The sequence below is a fragment of the Daldinia childiae genome, assembly GCF_008694065.1.
Source record: "Daldinia childiae strain JS-1345 chromosome Unknown Scaffold1, whole genome shotgun sequence".
NCBI lineage: Eukaryota > Fungi > Ascomycota > Sordariomycetes > Xylariales > Hypoxylaceae > Daldinia > Daldinia childiae.
In genome coordinates, this window is record NW_022984642.1 from 2,860,185 (window position 1) to 2,886,512 (window position 26,328).

The 26,328-nt window shown below is 45.9% G+C and overlaps 8 protein-coding genes across 8 annotated transcripts; 3 read left to right on the plus strand and 5 right to left on the minus strand.

Annotated features, from left to right (window-relative positions):
- Window positions 1–1,718: 1,718 nt before the first annotated feature.
- Window positions 1,719–2,895, minus strand: GL218_00745 (Ornithine carbamoyltransferase, mitochondrial; the record flags this gene model as incomplete). The annotated part of the gene is made up of 3 exons (XM_033577180.1): window positions 1,719–1,777; window positions 1,831–2,512; window positions 2,575–2,895. 3 exons carry the CDS (start codon window positions 2,893–2,895, stop codon window positions 1,719–1,721), a joined length of 1,062 nt encoding a protein of 353 aa, XP_033441526.1.
- A 915-nt stretch (window positions 2,896–3,810) lies between these two features.
- GL218_00746 (uncharacterized protein) lies at window positions 3,811–6,606 on the plus strand (the record flags this gene model as incomplete). Its single annotated transcript, XM_033577181.1, has 3 exons — window positions 3,811–4,591; window positions 4,714–5,652; window positions 5,786–6,606. 3 exons carry the CDS (start codon window positions 3,811–3,813, stop codon window positions 6,604–6,606), a joined length of 2,541 nt encoding a protein of 846 aa, XP_033441525.1.
- Window positions 6,607–8,789: 2,183 nt separating this feature from the next.
- GL218_00747 (uncharacterized protein) lies at window positions 8,790–9,984 on the minus strand (the record flags this gene model as incomplete). Its single annotated transcript, XM_033577182.1, has 2 exons — window positions 8,790–9,523; window positions 9,579–9,984. The coding sequence occupies 2 exons, from the start codon at window positions 9,982–9,984 to the stop codon at window positions 8,790–8,792; spliced, it is 1,140 nt and encodes a 379-aa protein (XP_033441524.1).
- A 2,338-nt stretch (window positions 9,985–12,322) lies between these two features.
- Window positions 12,323–13,063, plus strand: GL218_00748 (uncharacterized protein; the record flags this gene model as incomplete). The annotated part of the gene is made up of 1 exon (XM_033577183.1): window positions 12,323–13,063. One exon carries the CDS (start codon window positions 12,323–12,325, stop codon window positions 13,061–13,063), a length of 741 nt encoding a protein of 246 aa, XP_033441523.1.
- Window positions 13,064–14,985: 1,922 nt separating this feature from the next.
- Window positions 14,986–16,947, minus strand: GL218_00749 (U4/U6.U5 tri-snRNP-associated protein snu66; the record flags this gene model as incomplete). Its single annotated transcript, XM_033577184.1, has 1 exon — window positions 14,986–16,947. The coding sequence occupies one exon, from the start codon at window positions 16,945–16,947 to the stop codon at window positions 14,986–14,988; it is 1,962 nt and encodes a 653-aa protein (XP_033441522.1).
- A 2,431-nt stretch (window positions 16,948–19,378) lies between these two features.
- Window positions 19,379–21,420, plus strand: GL218_00750 (Glucoamylase; the record flags this gene model as incomplete). Its single annotated transcript, XM_033577185.1, has 4 exons — window positions 19,379–19,625; window positions 19,674–19,889; window positions 19,985–20,492; window positions 20,550–21,420. The coding sequence occupies 4 exons, from the start codon at window positions 19,379–19,381 to the stop codon at window positions 21,418–21,420; spliced, it is 1,842 nt and encodes a 613-aa protein (XP_033442016.1).
- Window positions 21,421–21,778: 358 nt separating this feature from the next.
- Window positions 21,779–22,841, minus strand: GL218_00751 (Nicotinamide riboside kinase; the record flags this gene model as incomplete). Its single annotated transcript, XM_033577186.1, has 3 exons — window positions 21,779–22,360; window positions 22,513–22,618; window positions 22,702–22,841. 3 exons carry the CDS (start codon window positions 22,839–22,841, stop codon window positions 21,779–21,781), a joined length of 828 nt encoding a protein of 275 aa, XP_033442017.1.
- Window positions 22,842–23,294: 453 nt separating this feature from the next.
- On the minus strand, window positions 23,295–24,402 carry GL218_00752 (Ketosamine-3-kinase; the record flags this gene model as incomplete). The annotated part of the gene is made up of 3 exons (XM_033577187.1): window positions 23,295–23,388; window positions 23,460–24,147; window positions 24,216–24,402. 3 exons carry the CDS (start codon window positions 24,400–24,402, stop codon window positions 23,295–23,297), a joined length of 969 nt encoding a protein of 322 aa, XP_033442018.1.
- Between the last annotated feature and the right edge of the window lie 1,926 nt (window positions 24,403–26,328).

Consider the following 26,328-nt stretch of genomic DNA (forward strand, 5'->3'; position numbering starts at 1 on the left):
CAACTATTATACCAGGTTTTTATAGCATAAAATACCCTGAAACGACGTTTTCGAAAAGCTATAACAACCTCATAGGGCGATAATAGATATACGCTTCAGGATTTTAGCAAAGCTCTAGGGGTCCGCTGAATAACATTATTACAAGGGGCGTACTGTAGAAATACATGTACCTAGGTACCTATGGGACATTTAACATTTAAGTACATGTAACTCCGGGATTCGGAGCTACCCTAGATTTATTTCGGTCGCCTTCAACCAGCCAACATTTTCATAGCATTTTTTAATGGCCACAATTTTCCACTAAGTGGTGAGTCAAGTTGGTAGAAACTTTTACCAATTGAGCCCCGCCAGAATTTCTGTAAGGCTTTGTGGACTGCCATTTTGATCAGAGAACTTCTCAAGTTCTCGTTTACGATCAGAAATTATGGCGTCCCGTACAATTGTTCAAGCCAATTGCTTCAAGGCTATCGCCTCGAGCGTACGAGCCATTCCTCAGATATCTTTCAGATGGAGTCTAGTAGAAGTTCTACTTCGGCCATTGCCTATAAAGCTCTTCGCCGCCGTCAAGCTCCTCTTCCTACCAACGATATACCATCATCATGGTCTGCACAAGCGGCCGTCTCTAATATTCTCTACGAAACCCCGACACCCTCGATGGCCCCACCAAAACGTCATGTTCTCAACTGCTTAGTGCAGAACGAGCCTGGTGTTTTGTCCCGAGTTTCTGGTATTCTAGCGGCGCCGGTTTCAACATCGACTCTCTGGTCGTGTGCAGTACCGAGGTCGAGGATCTCTCCCGCATGACAATTGTTCTTACCGGGCAAGACGGCGTGGTTGAGCAGGCGCGACGGCAATTAGAGGATCTAGTACCCGTTTGGGCCGTCTTAGACTACACAAACGCCTCTCTAGTCCAAAGGGAATTGCTGCTTGCCAAGGTTAATATCTTGGGGCCGGAATACTTCGAGGAGTTGTTAGCGCATCACCGCGAAATTACAGCCGAGTCTGACCAAGCAGAGGCGGGTGATAAGACTCTAGAAGATATCGCTGAAGACTTTCATCCCAGCAAAATGGTGGCTAGTCAGGCCCTGAGACTTAAGCATGAGCATCTCAGATCCATAACTTACTTTGCCCACCAGTTTGGAGGCAAGGTGTTGGATATCAGCACACAGCAGTTGTATTGTTGAAGTGTAAGTACCTAAGCTTCATCGAATCATTATAATTCATACTAATAGTTCATAGATCTGCCAAGCCAGTCAGGATTGATTCATTCCTAAAACTGATCGCACCGTTCGGAATTCTAGACGTCCCGAACAGGTCTCATGGCATTGCCCTCGATCACCTCTATATGGCCCGACGAGGAGGAGTCTTGTTAAAGAGGCAGACGAGATCGTAGACGCCAGCCAGTTACCTCCTGGATAAACTGGCTGTCTGGAGGGGATTAGGCGTTGGTGGTCAGAAAATTTTTACACTGGCTTACTTTGATATTATTACTTTGTAGATAAGGTCACATTAGTGCGAACTACTTGAACCATTCTATACAGAGCCTGAAATTTTCTCAGTGATCCCATTTTTTTACCATGCCAACCGAAATTGATACACGTATCAGAATAGAAAGCATTTTGAACACCACCTCATTTACCTCGAAACTGCTAGATTAATCTCACATAACTAAACCAGTATATGCTGCCCTGTAGTAGACAATTTTACCCTCTCTAGAACTACGTATAGGAAGTTGGGGATATTTCCCCGTTGTTTACCACGAACCCTTCGAGTGCCGCTATATAGGGGTTAGCATTGAGATGGACAAGTTCGGAAGGAGACGTCACTTACCAACAGCAGCCCAGAGCCTGTTTTCTGCTTCCGGGAAGACGAGGGACCGAGGAGAGTAGAAAACCTCATCGGCAACCTCCTCAGGGTGACGAGGAAGGCAATGCATAAACTTCCAGTCTGGCTTTGCTCCACCTCGCTTAGCCAGCTCGTTGCTAACCTGGAAGCCAGAGAAATCTTTCAGTCGTTTTTTGGACTCCTCTTCTTGGCCCATGGAAATCCAGGTATCAGTTACTATGATATCGGCATCCTTCACGGCCTCCTCCGGAACATAAGTTTGGTTTAGAACACCTGGTGTGGGTGTAGACTCGGCTTGACTTGTGATCAACTCTACTTTGTCCTGTGGGATGCTGTAGCCCCGAGGCGTAGCAACTGATATCTCGACACCCAATTTTAGACAAGCGATGGCGAAGTCGAATAATACATTGTTTGCATCTCCAACCCAAGCCACCTTCAACCCCTTTGGTATGAAGCTCTCTGTAGGAGCCCTGGGAATGGACTCGTGGATCGTAAGGAAATCAGCAATTATTTGAAGGGGATGGAAATCATTAGACAGCGCGTTGATGACCGGAACGCTCGAGTACTTTGCTAAGTCCGCAACATCACTATGAGGCCCGACTCGAGCTACCATGCAGGATGTCATAGACGAGATAACTTTGGACGTATCCTTCAACGACTCATTTACCTAGAAAATAAGTTGATTAGCTAGCAGCTCTTGCTGACTTGAGATACTCTGAATATACTCACTCCTAGTTGAATGTCGTTTTTCCCAAGGAACATAGGATGACCTCCTAGCATAGCCACGGCAGCTTCCGTTGAGACTCTGGTACGGGTGCTCAGCTTGCTGAACATCATGGCTACCGTCTGTCCCGTTAACTTTTTGTTCAGGCCTGCCGGAATGCCACCGGATTTAACAGCCTTTTTGTGAGCCGCAGCATTTAACACCAGTTGTGAAAACTCAGCACCGGTCAGATCGCTGATTGACATAAGATGTCGAGCCCGGGTAGAGTAATTCCTTGTTGCATAAGGAAGTACGCTTTTAGCTGACCGAAGAGCTGACGACCACATCTTCGCAGTAGATCGATGTGCTTTTTTAATTAGGAAATATGTATGCACTTTGGGTTGAGTATATCGTTATCATCGACTGTCAAGATTCTAGAAGTATGAGACTGCCAAGTCGTAGAGCTCCTAGTGTAAGTGAAGATAAGCTAGCTCAGCTTTTAAGAAATTCGGTATTGATGAGGTGCGGTTTACTATAAGAGAGTGAGATGTCTGTGTAATGGCCGTGAAGCCTATGAAAAGTTGGATTCAAGGTCCGAAGCAAGATATTTCTAGTTGCTTCATCTAAGAGTCACGAAAAAAGAGTCACCATTGAATCCGCTGTTCGTCGTGACACCAAAGCAACTTTGTGGAGATATCAAGATACAAGATACGATAGTCCAATTCAGGGCAAGCACCTGCAGGTGTCTGTCAGCTGGCCGATTTCGGGAAGTTGCACAGTACTTGTTTACATAGTACCTGCAGGTGCCCTGCAGGACTGCCGCCTTCCCCGGACTATACGCTTTATGTATGCTGGACCGTTAGTGGAAAAGGTAACCGCTCTAATACCTATTCTCTTTTATTTGATTGGTTTTAACGGTCGGGAGGGTTGAGTTGGCTTCGCCCCAGCAGCCCAGCACCTATCCAGCCGAAGGGCCTCGTTTCAGCTAGTGTGGTTCATCGAGTTGTCCGTTGATGACGACTACTCCACGCTTTCCCAGTTCATAATACCCATAACCTTATTTTACATACAAACCGTGCCTTTTTATTAACATTAATTTAATCATCTTACAATACATCACTAATCATAGTCTATCAAATATACCACATTTCTAGACTTGATGATGCCTACACCATTCTGCTAGTTAGCACATATTCATTAATTACCCGTCATTGACCTATTGTTAAAATAGTGATCCGTCGATCTGACCCCCAGCCGTCATCATGTCGGAAGACGAAGCATCGCCTTTGCTCTCGGCCGCGACGAAAGGAAAATCCAAGGCTCGTGAGCCGGGAGATTCTGGCGAGTCGACGCCACTGCTCTCGAATTCGTCGGCAACGCCACGTTACGATGGAGAAGAAGATGAGCATCATGTAGATAGTGACGATTCGAGTCCAGCCCACCCCACCGATGCGTCCCCCGCTTCCAGTTTGACTAAGAAGTCTAGGAGATGGGCGTCATTTATCGCAATGTTCATACTGGCAGCGCTCGTCGTCGTCATTATCGTTCTCGCCTTCGTTGTTCCTCAAACTATTCAAGAGTATGCTCAGCAAGCCGCCGTTATTGAGCCTACCAACCTCTCCCTCGAATCCATTACGACGAACGGCGTTCGAGCTCGGATCCAAGCCAACTTTCATCTAGATGGGTCGAGAGTTAGCAGCAATCATGTGCGAAGAGTAGGAAAGGCTGTTACATGGGTGGCAGCTCAGCTTGAAAGCGAACAGACGAGGGTCGATGTGCGCATTCCTAAATATAATAACGTGCTTCTTGGATGCGCAAGCATCCCGCCTCTATTGATCAACTTGCGGGATGGCGACGTAACACAGTTTGATATTGTCGCGGAAATAATACCGGGCGATCCAGAAGGCATTCGCATAATTGCGAATGAATGGTTCGAAGGCAGATTGGACGAACTGCGTCTAAACGGACAGGCTGATCTCAGTCTCAAATCTGGCATCTTCCCTCTAGGGACGCACGCCATCTCGGAATCGATTGTATTTGAAGGTCAATCACTCTACCGTTCCTTTGCTTCCCTCTACTTTGGGAAAGAAAGAAGTCCTATTCTAGCATATCTAGATAAAGCTAGGCATATAATTACTTAAACAATATACTAATTTTCTGAACAGCTAACAAGGTCCCTGCGATACCAAAATATAATATTACTCGTTTTAAAGTCGATGATGGCCCGATGAAGGGGACAATGCTAGCCGACGTAGCACTGGCGGCGTTCAACGAGTATCCGGTCGAACTTAATATTCCCGAGCTTGCGTTTGATATTTTAGTATCCGGTTGCGCTAGTTCAGATCCCTTCATCCTAGTAGCGGAAGCGGCTACGAGCGAGGTTCATGTGGAACCACGCTCTGATGTTGTGCTCGATGTTAAAGGAGTTATCCGCGAGTTACCTGACTCCTTGACTCACGTTTGCCCGGACTCTACTTCTTCACCTTTAGATAACATCCTTCGACAATATATGCATGGCGACCCCGCTACACTCTTCGTCCGTGGGAGTCGTCATCCCGATGGCGACACGCCGAAGTGGATTGCAGACATACTATCTAGCGTAACAGTACCTGTCCCATTTCCCGGACGTACCTTAGATGGTCTGCTTAGGAACTTCTCTTTGACCGATGTCAATTTTGCTCTACCCGATCCCGACGCCCCAGACTCCAACCCGACAGTTTCGGGAACTATTTTAGTTACCGCAAGCATTCCTTCTGAGATGAACTTTGGTATAGACGTGACAAACGTCCGCGCCACGGCGGACGTGCTTTACAAGTCGAAGAAAATGGGAGAACTAAATCTACGAGAATGGCAACACGCTAATTCTACTAGGGTTGAAGGCGAGGGGGATGATGGGCCTATGCTCAAAATCCAGTCCCGCGTTATCGATGCACCCCTCAACATCACCGATAGTACGGTATTTGCCGAAGTCATTAGTGCCTTACTATTTGGCATCGAAACGGTCCGTCTACATGTTGACGCCTTAGTGGATATCAAAGTGCATACCACGTTAGGAAACCTTACTCTAAAGGAGGTTCCTGCGGAGGGCAAAATTCCAGTAAAACGTCCGTCCTCGCTGTCCTAATATGTTAGTCGCTCTCAGATAGTCCGTCTAGTAGGGCGGTTCATTCTAAGAGGTGCAATTCCTTGCCCTTCCGCCAGTCTTGTATATAGTAGCATGTGCTAACTTATCCTCAGCCCTTCCAAAGGGTACTGTTGGCAGTATTGAACCAAAGGTCGGGTCTCTCAGGATTTTGGACACGACATCAGACTCGATAACGTTGCAAGCCTTAGTTAATGTTACCAATCCAACACTCTATACAGCTCATGTACCATATGCGAACATCCACGTCCTGAGCAATGGTACGATCATCGGGAGTGCTACGGTAGAGGATCTAAATATTGGCAAAGGTCCAAACTCAAATATACTTGTCACCGCAAAATGGAATCCACCAATGGGTGGCGCCCACGGTCGAAAAATTGGGCGGGAACTAATATCACAGTACCTGTCAGGCTGGAATACGAGCATCACTGTAAAGCCACATCGAAATAGTATCCCAGGCCAGCCCATCATCTGCGAAGCGTTATCGAAATTTAATATGACCCTTGCCGCTCCCAAGCTGAGTTTGCCTGGAGACACCCCTGAAGAGAGGTCTCATTTCATTAGAGATGCTACTTTCCACGTCTTTTCATCGACGGCCACATTTACCCTTGTATCACCATTGCATTATAACACATTATATCTAGATTTTGTCAACGCTACCGCATTGTATAATCACACCGAGCCGGTAGGGCAGATCGTCTACGACTTGCCGTTCTCAGCACCACCTGGCAAATCCCAAACGCCAAAACTACCAGTATCGTGGTCACTAGACTCGGTTGGCTACGATGCTGTGAAGAAAGCGATAGGCGGAAAGCTCAAGCTGGATGCATATGCCAATGTAGAGGTGCGGCTGGGGAACTGGAAGGAATCACTTTGGTATCAGGGTGAAGGGATTGGTGCGAGTGTACAGATATGATGCTTTAGCGAATTGCGGATTGGCGTTATTAGGGAGTTAGGAAGGTTGAGAGACACTCAAACAGGAACAGCGTAATTGATTACTTGATTATCAAGACGTAGGATGAGAATGATAGACCCAGTACATATTATGTTACTGTGTTGATAATTTGCCTGATTTCCTTAAAGGTATCTGGGCCATGGCATGGTTTGAAGAGGTGATTTGACGTTTATAATAATTAAGATCATATGAATGAGTAAGATGACTATAAGTCTACATTTGTAGTTTTTATTACAAAGTTACCTCCCTTATCGTCATAATAAGTGAGGTTTTCAACTCTAAAGATTGGAGTTGATGGTAGGTGTACTTGATGACTAAGGGGTTATGACATAATTTTATATATCGATCGGCCTTGAGCTTGAACCTGGAAGCTTCAACTCAGTTATCTTCAACAATATCACCTACGAATCTAAAACTGAAGGCAAATAGATTGAATTGAGTTAGTTGAGTTTTAAGGCTCAAAATAACAATTGCGCTTTTTACTCTGTCGTGTCATATCAAGACCAGAGTACTCAAGCTTAAGGTTCCAGCTACCTACCTATCTATTGGCACCTCAGCTTAGCCACTCACATATATACACCTGCACACCACACCATATTACACTATACATTAGGTACCTATATACAGACATAATGCCTAAAATGCCCAAGCTCTACTCGCCCTACGGCCCGCGCCCGAAGCGCTCAGTCCAGCTTATCGCCATCTGGATGGTGATCCTGGTGTTTGCGCTGATCGTGACGTTCTACTACTGACGAGCAGGGAGCGCGGGGCGACTACTTCGTCGTATGCGGGTATGAGACTGGAGGAGGAGGTGGGTAAGGAGAAGGATGCGATTAGGGGACGGAGGTGGTCGAAGGTGGTGCCGTGATTGGGATATGGGCTGGGCTTGTTGGTGGGAGATGTTAAATATCTGGTTTTTTTTCTGTTGTGTAAGTTGAATTGTGTATAAGGGGGGTTTGGGCTTGGGATATGCTGTGGTGGGAGAGCTGGATGTAAAAGATTTTGGGTGGCAGAAGAACCTAAGGTTACAACTAGTTTCGCGTTTGCTGAGACAATTTGTCATAAAATGAATACGAGGGAAACAAAAGCAGAGGGTATAGGAATTGATAATGTCAGATAATTGAAGATATTAGTCCGTTACTCTATAATTAAAGAGATTACACAAGTATTAGGATAGATATTGTCGCATTCGAAATCATGTGGAATAGCTTCACTAGGTAGGTACTGCGCAGACACTCATTTTCACATGCAAGACTATTATTTTTGCAAGCTAAAATAGCACAGGCGGACCACTATACTAACCAACAACCAATAGTTTGCTTGCCCTACGCACACCAACTGATATAATATGTAATAAGACGGCAAAATCTCATGTAGCATTGGAAGCAAAACAATGACCAACATACAGTCCGGTATAGTGTAACGGCTAACATACCTCGTTTTCACCGAGGAGCTCGGGGTTCGATTCCCCGTACCGGAGACATTTATTTTTGCAATTGTTTTATTTTAATTTATTTTTTTTTAATTCATTATTGGGTGACTAATTTTTATTTTCACTTCAGTTCAGTAGAGTAGTTTTTTATTAGTAGACTTGTCAATTGCAATGGGTGGTGATGAATTAGAAACTCAAATCTCTATCGGAAAGTATGGGCCTAACGGCATTAACAGGTATCTCCTGACTTCCGTGCTACAGTACACAACAGTAAAAAGAAAACTGCAAGTAGCAAAGGTGCTATGTGACGTCATGTCAGTAAGCAGCTATCTATAAGCGATCAATGTTACATGCAAGTTTGTCAATGCAAGTTTGATGCAAGTCTGTCGGTGCGAGTCTGTCTCAACACCATGCAAGGCCATAGGCTTCAATCTCATCGTCACACCATCAACACACTCACTCATCAGTCATCACCATCACTCATCACTCAACTCTCATAACTCAACCCTGATAACTCAACTCTGATAACTCATCATTCAACTCAGCACTCATTTCTCCATGCATATAGCATAAGCTGCCATATCAAGCCTCTTTCCGTGAAAATCATCCACAATCCGGATACTTTTCAGTTAAACTCGCCGTTGTCCTTGCTCTTACTCTCACCCTCAGCTTCATCTTCATAATCATCTTCATGCTCACCCTCGCCTTCATTCTAATCGTAATAGTCATCCTCATACTCGGAGTCTCCCTCTCGACACATCATCTCATTGTCCATCCATTCCTGAAAGCCCATGGTTGAAGAACTTGTTCTCCAGCGGCTCCACATCTCCTCGCCCAGCTCCCAGTCGCCCACTGTCGCGAAGTCATAGTTGTCTGGGTTGTACACCTGTCTTTCATCGGGCTCGGATTCTGATTCCTCGTCAGATTCGGGCTCCGACTGGGGCTCCGACTCAGGCTCCGAGTTAGAATCCGAGTTAGACTCATCGTCAGGGTCATCGTCAGGGTCATCGTTAGATTCTGGCTCCGACTGGGGCTCCGAGTTAGACTCTGAGTTAGACTCCGAGTTAGACTTCGAGTTAGACTCATTGTCAGAGTCATCGTCAGCCGAATCATGCTGTCCCTGCAGATTGTCCGAGTGGTTGGATTGGTCTAGAACGATCGCTTTCTTGCCCGGCTGGAATGGGGATTCGGCGAAGACCGTGTCCTCGCTTGCCACAAATGCGTGGAAATGCTGGTATCCCTCACGCTGCCCACGTCTGTTGACCAGGAAGCTGTGGAATGAGGTATGTGGATTGAGTTCTCCGACCTTCCACTTGTATAACTGGTCCAACCCAGCTTCAATTGAAAACTCCCGGATGAAAGAATGAGTTTCTCCACTGTCAAAGTAGTCTCTGAGAAGACCTATGTTCTCGTAATACTCATCCCCGCCATGGCTGTTATAGAGAGCTGCCAGTTCCGATTAGTACACGTTAACTCAATGGGGCTATGCATTGTGACACACCTTCGAACATGCATCGTTCATAGCTTTCAAACATTACGCCTGCAGCTTCTACTTCCGCTTTTGTGAAAGATGTCCAGTATGCTTGCTTCTTTTTTCCAAACCCCTCCTCATCTGGATTCTCTGTAGAGCCGTTGAAAAGATTTCTTGCCGTCTCTATCATGAAGCATGCTCGGATCTCTCTCACATATTCTGATCCCGTCCAACCATCATTGAGATAGCGGCTTAGAAACCCATATTTGAAAAACGGTGTATCGATGACCGTTTCCGCCGCTTTCAGAAGCTTAGGTAAAGCAGAAGCCACTTCCATGCTTTTGTAAGTGAATGGATAGTCGCCCTCGTGTGAGATGTACTGCTTGATGAACTTATCCACCTCATCGTGGCTGAATGTTCGAGAGGCGACGGCCATGATTCCAAGCTTTCGGAGGGGTTGGGGCAGCATGTTATCGATCCATGTGCGCGCGATTAACCACTCGTTCTGTTGGGTTATATCTCTTGCTCGTCGGCACGTGGCTGCTGCTGCCTTGAAATCTTTCCAAGTTTTCATATGGGAGAAGATCACGCATATGACCTCAACGGACAAGCGGTGAAACGGGTTTAGTCGGGGTTCTTCACTGCTAGGGGCAACATTCTTGGCTGAATCTAATAGATGATTAGTATTATTATTATTATATCCAAGGTAGACAGGAATAGAGACGAGGGTTGTAAGAAATCGGTCCAAATAGAAGGTTATCGGAACCATAGTGAGTCATGACATTCTCCAAACTTATCGAAAGGTAGATGATAAATGTGAGTAATGAAAGAGACAATAGCTTACATCTACAGCATTGGAGACATTGAAGCTCCTGAGTGGCCGCCATCTTGTATGCCACTAAACTGCAAATAGGCTAGAGAGAACCACGAGCCTAGGAGTAGGGTTTAGTAATGAACAATAGTAAGGCGAAGGAGAGGGTTTGGAACATAGTAAATGAAGGTTCCAAGGAACAGGCAACACGAATGGAAGAAGGTATCCGTCTTGATGAATGTAGATGAGAGATGACTTGGAAGTGGGTGGTAAAGGCGACGATGATTGTAGCGACAATATATGATAGAGTGGTAATGGAAGGGATTCTGTGATGGGGCGCAATCATACTATTTATATAGTAGAGCCAGACATTCGTGATGATGAAGGCAGATGAAGGTGTGAAGACAGATGAATGTGTGAAGGTAGGCGAAGGTAGGCGAAGGTAGGTTAAGGTAGGTGGAAGTAGGTTAAGGTATGTCAAGGTAGGTCATGGTAGGCCAGGGTAGGGATGTGGTATCAAGAGCAGCAACAATAGAGCAGAGGGTTAGGAAAATGGTGCGCAGAGCTACTCACAGGCAAGGCTGTAATGAGAAACAAAAGTCCTCTGTGGTGAAGACGCGTTATTGAAATGAAACCGAGAAAATAAGTCGCGAAGACTTAATTAAGGATGATGTTTGATCACGATGTATGATCAAGAAGGGATATTATTATTGAGAAGACTGTATGGTCAAGGAAGATAGATGACCAGGAAAGGTAGATGGTTTGGAAAGGTTGGGTGTGTGATGAAGACTGATGTATGAAGACTGATGTATGAAGACTGATGTGTGATGGGGGAAGATGGGAAAGATGGGAAAGATGCCTTGGGGGAGGGGATGTTTATATAGAATGATGGCTCAGAGCACAATCAGTAAAGGTACAAACATAGAGTGCATCAAATAGAAGTCACCAGGTATGTAGGCAGGAGGATTGCTAGAAGGTTAAAATCGCAAAAGATCACATTATGGTACAATCAAATGCAATCAAGGAAGGAACCAAATATTATTAATGCTGATTTTACTTTATTTGGCTTAGCAACCAGGGCTATTCCGGAAAGATCAGAAAACCGGAGCCTGATTCTGCAGGATCCAGTATGGTGACCGCCGGGGGTCCGGTCCGGAAGAGGTCGGACAGGTCCGGAAGGCTCCGGTTTTTTCAAAAATCAACGCCGAAAACCTTCCTTACTAAACCCTTTTTGGGCAGTTTGGTTTCTGATTCAATAAAAAACAAATCAAGGTATTTTTTATTGGCTGGATATTATACAGTAGCTATATGATGGATAAAAGTAAATCGATCATGTGTAATCAAGTATTATTGAGCATTCACTCTAAGTTTAAGCTATTTTTTTACTGTGCTTTATTGAATTAAATATTAATTATCGACTAATTTACGAGGGTAAACAAAGAATGTAGATAATAAATTAGAAATGGGAGTTCTTGTGGCGTATATTTCGAAATTAGTAGTTAAACCCAGGTACGAAACAATGGAATTCTACTCCATGGATATTTGATATTGATCGTATGGATTTAACGACGGAAGAACATCTAATCCGAGTCCCAAGTAAATAGACAAAGAGCGTTTTTGATGCTGATTTGGTGAAAGAATCTGTGGTTCGTAGGTTATTAGTCGACTGAATTATGTCCCGGCGAACAAAGCGGCTGGGAAAGAAAAAGGAATACAATACTATTGAAAGAAATTAGAATAACCTGTAGTAGAATATCTCCATTGTTTTCCAAAAATCATATCAGCGTATATAAGCCTGACCAAGAGTAACTTTACTTCTGAATATCAACTCATCTCCAGTCGAGCTTTCTTTAGCATCATTCCCATCGAGACTTGAACGCAGTAAGTCCATCTTCGGAATTCGTTACTCACAGCCAATCTCGTAGAATAGCCTATCGAAAATCCTCGAGGAAATCTGCCCATCATGTCTCACAGCAGTGGACGTCGCTCATCGAGTTCTAAGCCGGGAGCGAGTGATACATATCCCTCCACCGTCATCTCCTCCGTTTCCAATAAGACAGCTTACACAGGCGACACCCGTGTCCCTTACAACGATCGTGTTGAGTCGCTGCGTCGATCACCAGATGGACACAAGGGCAAGTCCACGCCGAAGGGTGGCCTTGCTTCGGTACCACCAACGTCTGACCCGAGAGAGCCAAGACCTCCCGTCTCTAATTCTACTCCAGTGCTTTCCATGCTAGCTAACTCTACTCAGGTCACAGAAACAGAGGAAAGCCTTCGAAACCTACGGCTGTCTATGGCTGGATTAGAGAGCAACGAGAATAACAATGATCACCCTTCCGACCGTCGAGCACATAACGCGAAGGAGACCGCAACCAAGAAGAAGTCTACCGACACGGCCGACGAGAAACATCGTAAGCGTACTAGTCAGCCAGCAGCCCCTGAGTCTCGACAAATTGCCATGCCTATATCTGCTGAAGTGGCCGAGGGTTTAATCGCTGTCCTTGACGAGCTATGTGGGAAAAACTCGAAGAAGAGGGATGGGAAAAAGAAGGATGATGACAAGAAGAAGGATGACGGCAAGAAGAAGGATGACGGCAAGAAGAAGGATGACGGCAAGAAGAATCACGATAGTAAGGACAAGAAGCATCACAAGAAGGATGATGACCACAAGCCCAGAAAAGATGGCCGGACGCAGACTTAAGCATCGAGCTTATGGATTTGCTTGTTCTAGCTGTTCTTCGTGTTCATTATAGGTAATATAGAAATGACTTAGACATCATTTCTTGCCCCTTTACCTACTACATGGACTTGGAGAGCAGGATAAACACTGCAATGATCATATAGAGATGTTTAAACATGTCAACTATGGGAGATATATGGGATGTCTTGAGGTCTCATGCGTTGAACGGCACGTACAAAGTCAAGTAGGATTGGAGCCACCGTTGATCTGGCTTCCCTGAAGCGATGTTCGTCCTAAAACGTATACCCTCATGAACTCTTGAATATCCCTATGGTGTCTTGTTCCTTGCCCCTTGCCCCCTTACTCCTTACCCCCTATGTTTCCTACGTACCCCCTATACAGTTTCTTCCAAGCATGCACACACCATATAAGCAAATCAAATTAAACAGAAAACCTTAGCATAGGCAATAAATAACAAAAAAAATTTGTTTCCCATAAAAACATATAACACAAATACTACGTGACTCTAAGTGGCTTTCTGATTTCAAGCTTCCATATTGATTTCCATGCTGTAGGTACTTAGGTACATACGTCTGGTAATCAAGATCAAGCAGTTGATTTTTCAATCACCAACGGTACGTAGGTACTTGGTACGTCTCCGGATCAGAATAATTAAATCAGAATCAGAATCACAGGATCATACAGTATTTTCTTCTGAGGCAGTCGCCGTCTACGTAGGTACTTACCTACACCTACGTACCTTCGTACCTTCGTACCCTGGCCATGCGCACCTTCCTCACAATTCGGCAACCGTGCACCATGCACCATGCACCGTGCACGAAAGCATGTACCCGCGTACCAAGTGCACATAAGTAACCCCGCACATGCAAGAATCGGTTAAACTCCGGCCACAAAAAAACCAGCGCACAACAGCTTTATAACCCCCAACACCACCCCAATTCTTCAACAGCTGTCCCTCGGGAGGAAGTCCACTTCCTCTCAGAGCAAGCATTTAAAACCCCCACCCCCTTGGTGGTCTAGTTGGTTATGGCGTTCGGCTGTAATTGTGAAAAATTGTTACCGAAATGTCGCTGGTTCGATTCCGGCCCGAGGGATCCTTTCTTTTTGCAGTTTTTTCTACTTTTCTACTTTTATAGTTTTATCATTTTCTTCTGCTGGTTGACGTTGCCTGAACCTTTTTCTCCTTCACTTTGTTTAAAGCTGGTAGAGACAATGGCCGCTGTGGAAAAGTGTGTGGCTGTAGGGAGGTGCATGCATACTAGTATAGGTAACTGACTATTTTACTAATCATATGGAGTTAGACTTACGACATTTATATTGTTCCTGTGCTTTCAACCTTTTCATAGTCACTTAAACTTTTCTCAAGGTTATGCCACTTACTTCATTAAAGATTGGGATGTTGTTCGCATATGCATTCTTTGTAATTCATCGAATATTATTAAATCTATACTTTTTATCTGTATGTTCAACTATGTAAATGTGAATTATCTAGTATTCGATAGGTCTCGTCCAGCTGCTTATATCTGCTAGATTGATATGATTAAACTTGCCTTACGCTCGCATTATGAAGGTTGGATTATAAGTTGCTAACTGAGGCCACACTATTTAGCCCATGGCGCAAAGTCCACACGACTCAGCTATTTTTCTAATCTAGGCGCCTTACCGAGAATAAAAACATATCATATTAGCATAGTAATACGGTAGGTGTAATGCCAGCAGTGGTGGCATACTACGTTAGATCACATCACGAGAAAAGGGGTATGGCTTCATAATCATAGGTCACGGCACCGCATCGCTTGAGCGCAAACATCATCGTAGCACATCACGGAATATCAGACTTGAAAAGACCAGTGTCAGCTCTGAATTACTAACTAATAAGTGTACAAGCAAGGGAATAAGCACCTTTTGAAAAAAAGTCTGTATCACGCCAGTCTCACACCAGCCTCCTTCCGCTTCTTCGTCTGCTGTGTCATGGCCGAGCTCATGCCGACGTTCTGGCTGGCATCCAGCATGCTCTGGGACTCTCGTCGCTTCTCGTCCTCGATCTTCTTGAGTCGCTTGTCCGTCTTGCCCTTGCCGCTTCCCTTGCCGTGGAACTGGTGGCTGAGATGCTTGAACGCTTCCTTCTGGTCGAGCGACCGTCCGTATTCGTCGTGGTACTTCAGCTCCACGTTGGGTTTGTATCCTTTATTAAAGAGGTCGACCAGCTGTCTGGATGTCTGCTGGTCGCGCATATTGTTTTGCTGTCGGGCCCATTCTTCTCTCTCTCGTACTGACATTCTGTCGAGTCTGCCGCTGTTGCGATCACGCTCACGCTGGTTGCGGGCATCTTGCTCAATCTCTGCCAACTTGCGTTTCTTCTCAGCGACGAATAGTTGATGCTGACGCTGCGTTTCATTTAGCTCAGCAGCACCCGAGTCCTTCAGGAGCTGTCGTTCCCTTAGAAGCTGTAGTGTTGCGCCGATGCCAGACCCTATGGTCTTCTCCTCGTCAACGCCGATGATGGCCGTCTCTGCCGGGGTTGACGTCTCGCGCTTAACTCTATCATGTTCGTCGTCACCATCCTTCATCGGCTCGTCTTCATCAGAGTCGTCCTCCATAGCTGTGACCGGAGCATCCTTAAGTGACTTCGGTTTACGAGGTTTGCGGTCCTCGATATCTTCCTTCTTTAGCCCCGAAACAAACTCGGAGATCTCATCCAGAACGAGGCCACCCTCCTGAGCACCGTTGGCGTCATTATCAGCTTCTGGCGTCTGTGCTTCCTCTCGCAGTTGCCGCGCTATATCTTCAGGGCGCGTCCTCTTGCGCTTCTTTAGAGCGTCTCTTCTTTGAGCAGCCAAAGTAGCCTGGAGATCTTCGTCATCGGCGAATGTTGTGTCGTCTGTCTTGCGCTTCTTGTTAACGAAACCGGCGCCCGAATCTATGTCCATCGCTTGATCCGGCTCTGCTGGTGGTAACGGAAAGATATCGTCTTCGTCTACTGGGCGCTGTCTTGTCGACTTCGACTTCTTCTTTTTAGGCTTCTTGACTTTTATTTCCGAGATATCTAAGTAATCCGATGCCGGCTTATCCTCTGTAAAAAGATCGAGGTTGATCTTTTGCCGTTGTCCACCGGGTGCTTGATTATCCAGATCATCACTCAACACAGTATTCCCTAATCCATCTAGTGTAAACTTCTTGCTTCTTTTGCCATCAATGTCCTCATCGTACTGGGCTAGGAGGCTACGCTCGCCATTCTCGTCGATTGCAAGGGGATCGTATATGGGTTTCTTCTTTTTCAATTCCAGCTTCTTGTCAAGCTTCTCTCGCTCTCTAAGATTAATGTTTTCGAGTTCGTCGCCTTCATCCTCCTCTCCCAAAACGTCGGTATCCTTGAGTGTTAAGATTTGCTCTTCTCCATCCTCGAAGGATCCGACCTCGTGTCCAACCTTAACACCAGCAAGATCCTTGGACGTGTACTTAATCGCTGCTGCTGCCTCAGCTTCGGCAGCCGCTAGTTCCTCCTCTAGCTTCCGCGCCTTTTCGATCTGCTTTTGGCGCTTCTTTTGACTGATCAACCATGATTTGGTATCAACCTCATCCCCGTCATCAACCTCGCCTAGTCCCTTGCCTTGCAAGTTCTCGAAACGTTTTGCGGCATCGCGGGCTCTTTTGATGGCAGCAGTTTTCTCTTCACGCTTCTTCTTAGCCTCTTCAGCATCTCTGCTCTTTTTGTAGTTATCGTACGCGGCTGCTTCTCTGGTCTCTAGGGTACTTCCGACGTCTTCGTCGGGCGTGGATGTCTTTTCTTTGAACTGAGGACCGCTTGCGCCAGGAACGGGCAAAGGTTTCATGCCCAGAGAAACGCGAAGGCGATTCGTCTCTTCTATCGCTGCAGCATCCATGATGGATGGTGGTGACTTAAGCGCGCGTCGATAGCTACTTTTCGATTGTTGGGAATGAAGATATACGTAAGGCTACCTTAGGTAGGATTTTAAGATTATTGCAATTGTTGCGATTGCTTACTTGAAGTTAGGAAATAGTGATAAGGGATAAGGACACTGGATAAGATATCGGATTACAAAGTACAGAGCTACAAAGTCATTTCAAATGGAAGAACTCTTTGTCGCAACACAAAGCTGGCACCTTAGGTACACTAATGCAGGTGGTCAGTGCACATGGCTTAGTCTGCCCCACTTTCTCGTCAGCCTCTGCACAATAAATTTCAAATTTTTCTGTTTGAAATTTCTTCTTCTTTCCTTTTACACAATCATGGATCTGTGCCCGATCGTCCTCTGTTCGCTCGCGAATTCAGAGTTGATGATCGAGGCAGCTCGAATCACATATGGAATCATCCTTCTTTTTATGATGTCAATCCAATCGACAGGTCCTAGAGTAAGGAGCATTTCTGGAAAGCCTGAGTTCGCCGTAAAGGCTGCAACTCGGTGGACTGGTCTTGTTCCAAGAGTTATATTCCACCCCTTTTTTCCGAGATCATTGATCTATGAGGTTGAGGAAAACCATAAGATACCTTACATACCGTTGCCCATCTAAACCTTGGCTATTCCTTCCAAGCTTGCGCTTTTTAAGTGCCAGTAGGACGAGATTGCCTTGGTACAGAAATGATGATATTTATTAGTATTCGTGTCGCGTGCTAAGTTTCGTAGAATCAGATGCCAATAACATGATGAAGAATAACATGATCGGCTCTATCTCGGACCTCCAACGCGTTTCTATGCGCCTATTGCTCTAGTGAAGCTGCGACAATGCGCTATGTCAATTAGAGGGTATATCGTCCGTGATAATGAGAAGTTTGAATATTCTCGTTCGGCCTCATCGCGGGCAGACTAGTCTTTGGGGCAGAGTCGATGCTGTAATCCGTCCGTAGCCGTAACACGATTACTAGGACAAGCTAAGGCTAGACTAATGGTCCTATAATAAGTCGATATAATAAATAAGTTTAGTTGGCAAGTTGGCAAGTTGGTAAAGAAGCGGATACTAGATGTGCATAGGGCTCTTAGCTTGTTTCCAGGTTTTCAGGTACAATCAGGGTCTTATATGACGATTTTAACTGACAAGCCCTGACAAGCCCTGACAAGCCGAGGGAAGTTATGAATACCTGGATTCAGAACGGCATGTGCCGTGATCACGTTTGAGCTAGAAGCTATTTGATAGGAAACAGGTGGTGTGATGAGGTATATCACGGGTCGATATAGAAATGTAATGCGTACCTGACCTGTCCATGTAAGTGTCCATGTAGGTGTCCATATAAGTTTAGGGGTATGGTCACGCATGTGATACTGAGCAAGGCTGTTTACATCTTATTGGTTTAATTATGGTAATACCTTACTAAATAGGTACTGAAATACTCTAAAATACTATGATGTATTTAGTTACTTACCTAAGTATATCATGTATATGTACCTAAGATAAATAATTCATGTAGATCTAAATAAATTATTAAATCTTTATCCAATTGGACATTTTATTAATCTTTTGTTGTGAAGTGTCCGTACAGCAAAACAAAAAAAAAGGTCAGCAGCTACACTGGCTCAAGTCGGGATTGCACACGTATCTTAAAAAAAAGGCTTAGCATCAACCGGATGACCTCCGAAGAATTGGATTGTGGACTCCCCCTTGCAACTCCTTTCCCCTTATTCTTTACATTCTACTCCAACTTCTAATAATGCGGGGACGATGCTCCCCGCATGAAATACATTTAAGTCTATGGGGTTAGCATGGAGTTGGTGTACTTTTTTTATATTTACTTCTAGTTAATCCAGCCTCATAGTCCGTCCCTGTTAACGCTCTAGATACCTAGACTCCCTAGACTACCTAGGCGACTACCTAGGCATCCAGGGGTCTATTACCGAATCCGTCGAAGCCGCCCATCCCGTATGCGCGGTACCAGACGATTCCTGGAGACATCCCCCCCTAAAGCGGCCCGATTCCAGATACCCCAGGTTGCTCCAGGTTGAATCTTGGTTGGCTATTGTTTACCATCAAATTCTAGAACTGAGCATATTCTATACTCACGTCATTTAATTTTAAGGCGGAGTTTGTTTTGGCGGCGTTGCATTGACTCCATTAAACACCGCCAGGCCGATTTACCTGGTTACGCCCTATGACCGAAAAGTACCGCCGGGGGAACCCTGAGATTCGGTCCTACAGCTGTTCTAGAGTAGCATCCGGTCAGGTGTCCGAAAGAGGCAAGGGGCCTCTTCACGATGCTGCTGAAAAGCTTCGTATATATAAGAGTAGTAAAAGATGGACGTTTTACAGAGCTCAAGTCAAGGGCTTCTAACAAGCAACAGCACCTCGTTGATTGAACCCATCATGCAGGGCCTCACTTCTCTCTTCCTCTTGGGCACTTTTGCCTTCCAAACCATCCTCGGTTCCCCCGGTTCTTCTCGGGTACGACGAGAGGGCGTGATCCTTAAGAGAGCGGTAGACAGCTTCATCGCCACCGAAGAGCCTATTGCCTTGCAAAAGCTCCTTAACAATATCGGATCGACTGGTAGCAGCGCCCAAGGTGCCAGTGCAGGCATCGTTATAGCCTCCCCGTCCAAGTCTGATCCTGATTGTAGGCAAACTCCTCTTCTTAAACTTTCACAATATGCTAATTGTTTAGATTTCTTCACCTGGACCAGAGATGCTGCTCTTGTCTTCAAGGCTATAGTCGAGAGATTCACCAACAGCTACGACGCGGGTCTACAAACCCAGATACAGAACTATATCATCTCCCAGGCTAAGCTACAAACTGTATCCAACCCGTCAGGTTCTCTATCCGATGGAAAGGGGTTGGGAGAAGCCAAGTACCACGTCGACCTCAGCGCTTTCACTGATGGTGGGGCCGCCCCCAACGCGATGGTCCCGCTCTGAGGGCCATTGCTCTGATCAGCTATTCCAATTGGCTTATTGCAAACGGGTATACTTCAACAGTTACTAACAGCATCTGGCCCATAATCCGTAACGATCTTACCTACGTCGCCCAGTACTGGAACCAGACCGGCTTCGATCTCTGGGAGGAAGTTAACGGAAGCTCTTTCTTCACAGTTGCTGCTCAGCACCGATCCCTGGTCGAAGGAAGCGCCCTAGCGCAGACCCTTGGTACAAGCCATGACTCTTACGATGCTATTGCACCTCACGTCCTCTGCTTCTTGCAAACCTTCTGGTCGTCCTCGAGCGGCTATGCTTTAGCCAATATCAACGTCAACAACGGTCGATCTGCCAAGGATGGCAACGTAATCCTAGCTTCGATCCACAACTTCGACGCAGCTCTTGGTTGCGACGCCGCTACTTTCCAACCCTGCAGTGACAAGGCTCTTTCCAGCCACAAGGTCGTCGTAGACTCATTCCGCAGCATTTACGGCCTTAACTCTGGAATTCCCAGTGGATCAGCTGTTGCCGTGGGACGATACCCCGAAGATTCTTACTACAACGGTAACCCGTGAGTACCTTGTCTAATTCGTTTACCTAGTACATTTATCGCTAACCATTATGCTAGATGGTATCTCCTTACACTCGCAGCCGCGGAGCAGCTTTATGATGCCCTCTACGTCTGGCAGACTACCGGATCCATCACAGTCACTTCCACCTCGCTGCCATTCTTCCAGGACCTCGTCTCGGGTGTCTCAGCTGGTACGTACAAGTCCGGCACAGATACTTACACCGCGATCTACAACGCCGTATTCCTCTATGCCGATGGCTTCGTCAACGTTGTCTCCAAGTACACCGGATCCGATGGTGCTCTTGCCGAGCAATACAACCGCGACAGTGGCTCACCGCTATCTGCTAAGGACCTTACTTGGTCGTACGCCTCCTTCTTGACCGCCGCCGCACGACGAGCTGGTGTAGTCCCCCCTAGCTGGGCAGGCGCAGGTTCCACTGCCACCTCGGTCCCGGTGTCTGCAAGGCGACGTCTCAGGGTGGATCATACTCCACGGCACGGTTTCGTCTTTCCAGCTAACCAAACTCCCGTCACCACTACCGTGCCGACCACCACCATCACCCGACCTACAGTCACCCCTACTACCACCACCGGTACCTGCACTGTTGCTACTGCCGTTGCAGTCACATTCAACGAGCTTAAGACTACCGACCTACGGCCAGACTGTCAAGGTAGTGGGCAACGTCGCTGCTCTCGGCAACTGGGACACCAGCAAGGCGGTCACTCTCAGCGCTTCTCAGTACACCTCCAGCAATCCTCTCTGGAAGGCAACTATCTCTCCCCGCCGGACAGGCCATCCAGTACAAGTACATCGTGGTCAACACCGACGGCTCCATATCATGGGAAGCCGATCCCAACCGCGCCTACACCGTCCCCAAGACCTGTGCCACTTCGTCGTCGCAGACAGATACCTGGCGGTAATCTATAATCTACCTAGGCACTTATCTAAGTCGCATCTCGAGAATGTTAGAATTACCCACCCGGTGGGTTATTATTAGAATAATAGGGAAATTTGCGCTACTAGGCTAGATATAATATCTTGGTTGTATGATATTGATTAATGCCCTGAAGGAGTTACGATGATGCTGATAGACCGCTTCTCCGGAGGATGAGATTAGGAAGGGAAGAATGTGGGATAGAAGTGAATAATTGAAATGTATTTTCATCATATCTTAATTTATCCTCAAGTGATACGTCTTGATCTAATAATAATAAGAGTTCTTCTCTTCTAAAACCAACTTAGATATCAAAATTGACCATATCTCACTTCCTCCCCATCCATCCATCTACCCACCCATCATTCCGTCCTCCCCATTTCCTTCTTTCTCCCCCTTCCCCAAAACCCTCTCCAACTCCCCCATCAAAGTATCCACCGCCCAATTAAACGTAACCTCCATATCAACATCCAACCCAGCACCAACCTGCGCCAAAATCCCCTTCTCCCCCAACACCCCCACATCCAACGTCCCCTCCACATCCCCATCGACAAACAGTCCCCTATGCGCCGCCGCATAGTTCGGCCACACCACCTTCTCCACGTACCCCGGGGGATCGGCCCAGAACCCTTCGAGAGTGACGTATCCGTCGCGCCGCTCGCGCCGCTGGGTCGCGCGCGCGCGGCTCACGAGCAGGAAGAGCTTGGCGTCGAGGAGCGCGGGGATGGAGCCGGATTCTAGCTCGGGCGAGTATAGCAGGAACCCGTCTAGGAGGCAGATGCGCAGGTTGGTGGTGGTGGTGTGCAGGATGGAGTGGCCGGGCTGGCCGGGTTGTAGCCAGGAGGATACTTTGGATTTGGCGGCGGATATGGCGGCGTCGGAGACGGGGCAGGCGCCGATGGAGTTTTGGTCTTCTTTGGAGTCGACGAAGGGCTGGGAGTGAGGGTTAGTTTTGGGGTTCGGTAGGCTGGATGAGCGGCTTAAGAGCGTTGCTGGGCTATATAGGCGATGTGTAACTTTGATTCATTCGTGTATGGGATAGAACCAGACAGTAATATATATCCGATATCCCCTTAACAGCTTACAGGAAAAGTGCCATGGGCGCGGATATGCTCCAACGCGCGCTTCATGTCCGGGATGTTAATCGCCTCGGCGCAATCCCAATCCAGGAGGCCTTCTTTGAAAGGGAGTCTAGACCAATTAGTTAGTATTGGACTTTTATTTTATTTTAAATCCCATTTAGATAGACGGGAATAATGAAATGTCAAAAATACTCAGTCTCAGGTCTATAAAAATCATCCTCGTGCAGGACAAACGTATTCGGAAAGACATCGCGCAACAGTCGGGCAAGCGTCGTCTTCCCGCTAGACGAGGCCCCGCTGATACCGACTATGAAAGCCTTTCTATCCTCCATGCCGACCCTCTCTCCTGGATAACCTCACGGTAAATTATACTTGTATTTTTGAGCGTGTCATGGAGTGAAATGAGATGCGGGTATGCTATTTAGCTCTTGGCTTGCAAGCAAGGATTAAAATGGTGCAATTGCGCCGTTAGTGGACGGAAGAAATACTTAAGGTAATTCTTCTAACTAAGGGCAAAATTCGGAGCCGCCCGGGATGAGTCAGCCGGCTTCCCGACTCCCCTTTTCTCCGAGTGATATGAAGTTCCGCTGAGGTATATGAGTATACGATATGATATAACTAGTCTGATATTATTCTACTGTATTGCTTGTTACATTTAGAAAACTCACATGGTCATGATCTACTCTAGTATATCCGTATTATCCGTCTCATTAGAAAAATTATTAGGTGAGTAACTATAAAAATAACAAGACGACGATCTAACAGATGAAAAACACATTCGACTTTCATCCGTACTTCGTATTAAGCTTCTTCATAATCGACATCGCTCCACTCCTATACCCACCACCAAACAACGCCCAATGGTTCAGATGATGGTATCTGCGAAATTGTCAGCATCATGAGGCTTACATCGAACAATGTAGCATCGGTGTAAAATCAACATGACTTACAACTCATACAACACCACCCTATCCTCCCACTCCTCCTTCGGTTCAGCCTTCGGCACCAAACCCTCATACTCCTTCCAAAAACTCGTCCCAAATCCTCCAAACATACGCATAATACCCAACTCGTACTCCGAGTGTCCATACACAGCCGACGGATCGAACACAACCTCCTCAACACCCCCTTCGCCCGCAATCCTCCCTCGTCCATGATTCCCACTCCATAAATCCCCATGCACAACAACCGGATAAACACCCGCGACACGACCGTCCCCAATCAGCCTCGGCACCACCGAAGTCGCCGTCCTCTCCACCGCCTTCGTAATCTCCAGATCCATACCGTTGGCCTCGATGCCCTGCTTCAGGATCGCGCGTAGTCGATTGTTCGCGTAGAAGTCCGCCCAGGAGCTCTTCCACGAGTTATCCTGCGGCGAGGACCCGCAGCACGTCGTCACCGGGAACCCGAACATGGGCTTGTCGAAGCCGTCTGGGATCGGGGCGGGAGTCGTATGCAGCTTTGCCAGTTTCTTGGCGAGGGAGTCCCCTGAGCCGTTCGGCTGCGATGACCCTAGCTCGAGGAAATCTGTTACTAGGAAGAATTTGGCCTCATTCTCCTGGCAGACGCCGTTGGCGTGGGATTGGGGGCATAGGTTGGGGACGACGGAGTGGATGGCGTTGAGAGAGACGTGTTCTCCTGCGTTGTATCAGCTTCTCATCAAGTGCGTCTTATCATATAACTGCATAGAGATATCCCACCCTAACCTTTAAACATGAGTTCAGAATCAGCTCCTGTTCCGGTCTTAACAAAATAGTTCTTCTCCTTCCCGTCTACTGTTGAGCTCAGTTTGAAAGTCGAGGCGAACCCCGAGCCGCCATGTGAAGTGATTCTGGTGGCTTGCGCGTCTAGACCTAGTACTTCTAGGATCGCTGGATCGACCTTGGAGGCCATGGTGGTTTGTGTTTTTAATGGTAAGAGATTTTTGCAGATTAATTGGTATGTGATTTAAGCTTCTTAGGACCTTTTTATAATATTATCTCCAAGTGAGGCCTGAGAGACGAAGATGAAACTGTTGATTGTCTGGTAGATAGTTTTATATGAATGACGTCACTTTTCTCGATGGGCGTTTTACTTCTAAGCAATTGGTCGAAGTAAGGTCCGGGGACGCATAGTAAAGATTCATATATATATTAAACAAAGAAAAATATCTGTGTAGAGTGGTGTAAGTTTAATTCCAATTTTAGGTATCGTCGTCTTTGGAGCTCCCCGTATAAACGCGATGAGCGAATAACTGAATCTAATCAGTTGCATGCCGCATGCCGCATGCCGATGATGTAGGATCGACAAGCGCATCTACATAACAAATCCATCTTTCAGGGTATCGATAAGCCATTAAACGCCCTAAGAAAAGCCCCGACAGAACGGGTAAGCCCGCACAAAACTCGGCAACTGGTTCAGGGGTCTATCTACCCACACCTTTCCCTTTTCTAGGTACTAAACCCTTCCCATCATAACGCCACACACATTAATACCTAATAGAAGCCCAAGCTACCATAGCGGCAAAGGGTGGTTTTAAGAAACGGTTATTCATACTTATAATTATTTACCTGAAAAACATCGTTTTTGTTTAGATTATTATGTTTTTATAAAAAATCATTTTCGGGTAAAAAATCGTTTCCGAACTTGAAATTAAGATTTTTTTTTGATTAGATAAAATATAATATTAAATAATAAGACATTCTCGCGTGCATGTATTAAACCCCAATTAGCCTAGTAGTAAAACCCGTAACCCATAAATCCCGTAATATATCCAAAGTCCACTGTTCGAATCAGCTCGAGTGTTAAAAAAAAAAAAATTTAAAAAACAAAAATAAATAAAAAAAATAAATAAAAAAATTAAAAATTTTGTTTTTTTTTTCGAGAAACGATTATTCGTCGAGAAACGATTATTCGTCGAGAAATAATTCTCTGAGAAATAACGTTGCCTCTCTAATGAATAATGCATATGGGAGGTACGGTACTCGGTCGAGGAATCGTTTCTCAAAACCACCCTTTGCCGCTATGGTATCTGCATACAAGATCATCACTTATCTGATTTGTGCTAGGTTGACCGCAAGGCTAATATTGAGATGCTTCGTCTATAGCAAACTTGTTTGCGGCCAAGGACAAGAAGTGTAGGGTAAGGGGGAAATGGAAAAAGCTTAGGTTAGGTACCTATGTACTTACAAAATCGGTGATTCTGCGGACTTAAATCGGAAACCTTTTTTCTGTCCCTCTTACTTAACATTACTGAAATGCACGTGATCTATAGAACTTCATAATCAGGGTTACTAGGTACCTCCTAACATCCATGATTTGGCGCCGAGGGAAAAAGTTGAAAATATATTATTAGATGCAGATAATATTGCACCTTTTTTACTGTTAATTGTGACCTCGGAATTTATCTTTTTTTTTTTTTTTTTTTTGGAGTAGGCGTTGGTAGTTAAAATACAAAATAAGACCTTTGCTCGCATATGTTGCCGGCTGCCATAGGTGGCGTACAGAATTTCCAAATGATTCCACAAATCAATTAATCAACCATAATGATTTACTGTTGGAAGATCAAATAAATTCTTAATATGATAATCTGTGATTTACTTTAGCACCAGAATGTGATCCTGCGCAAGGTTTCTTTCCAGTAAGGAAGGACACTTTAGAGGGGATAATATTTAGATCACTCTCTTATATATACATAATATGAATTTCTGGGACTTTGGCAATGTTGAAAAATTACTGGCCGTCCGATTAAATATTATCTCTTGTCTTGTCTACTAAAAATAGAAGATCAGACTGTCCGATTTTAAGGGGTTTACAACAAGAATTTTGAGGTTCCCGAAA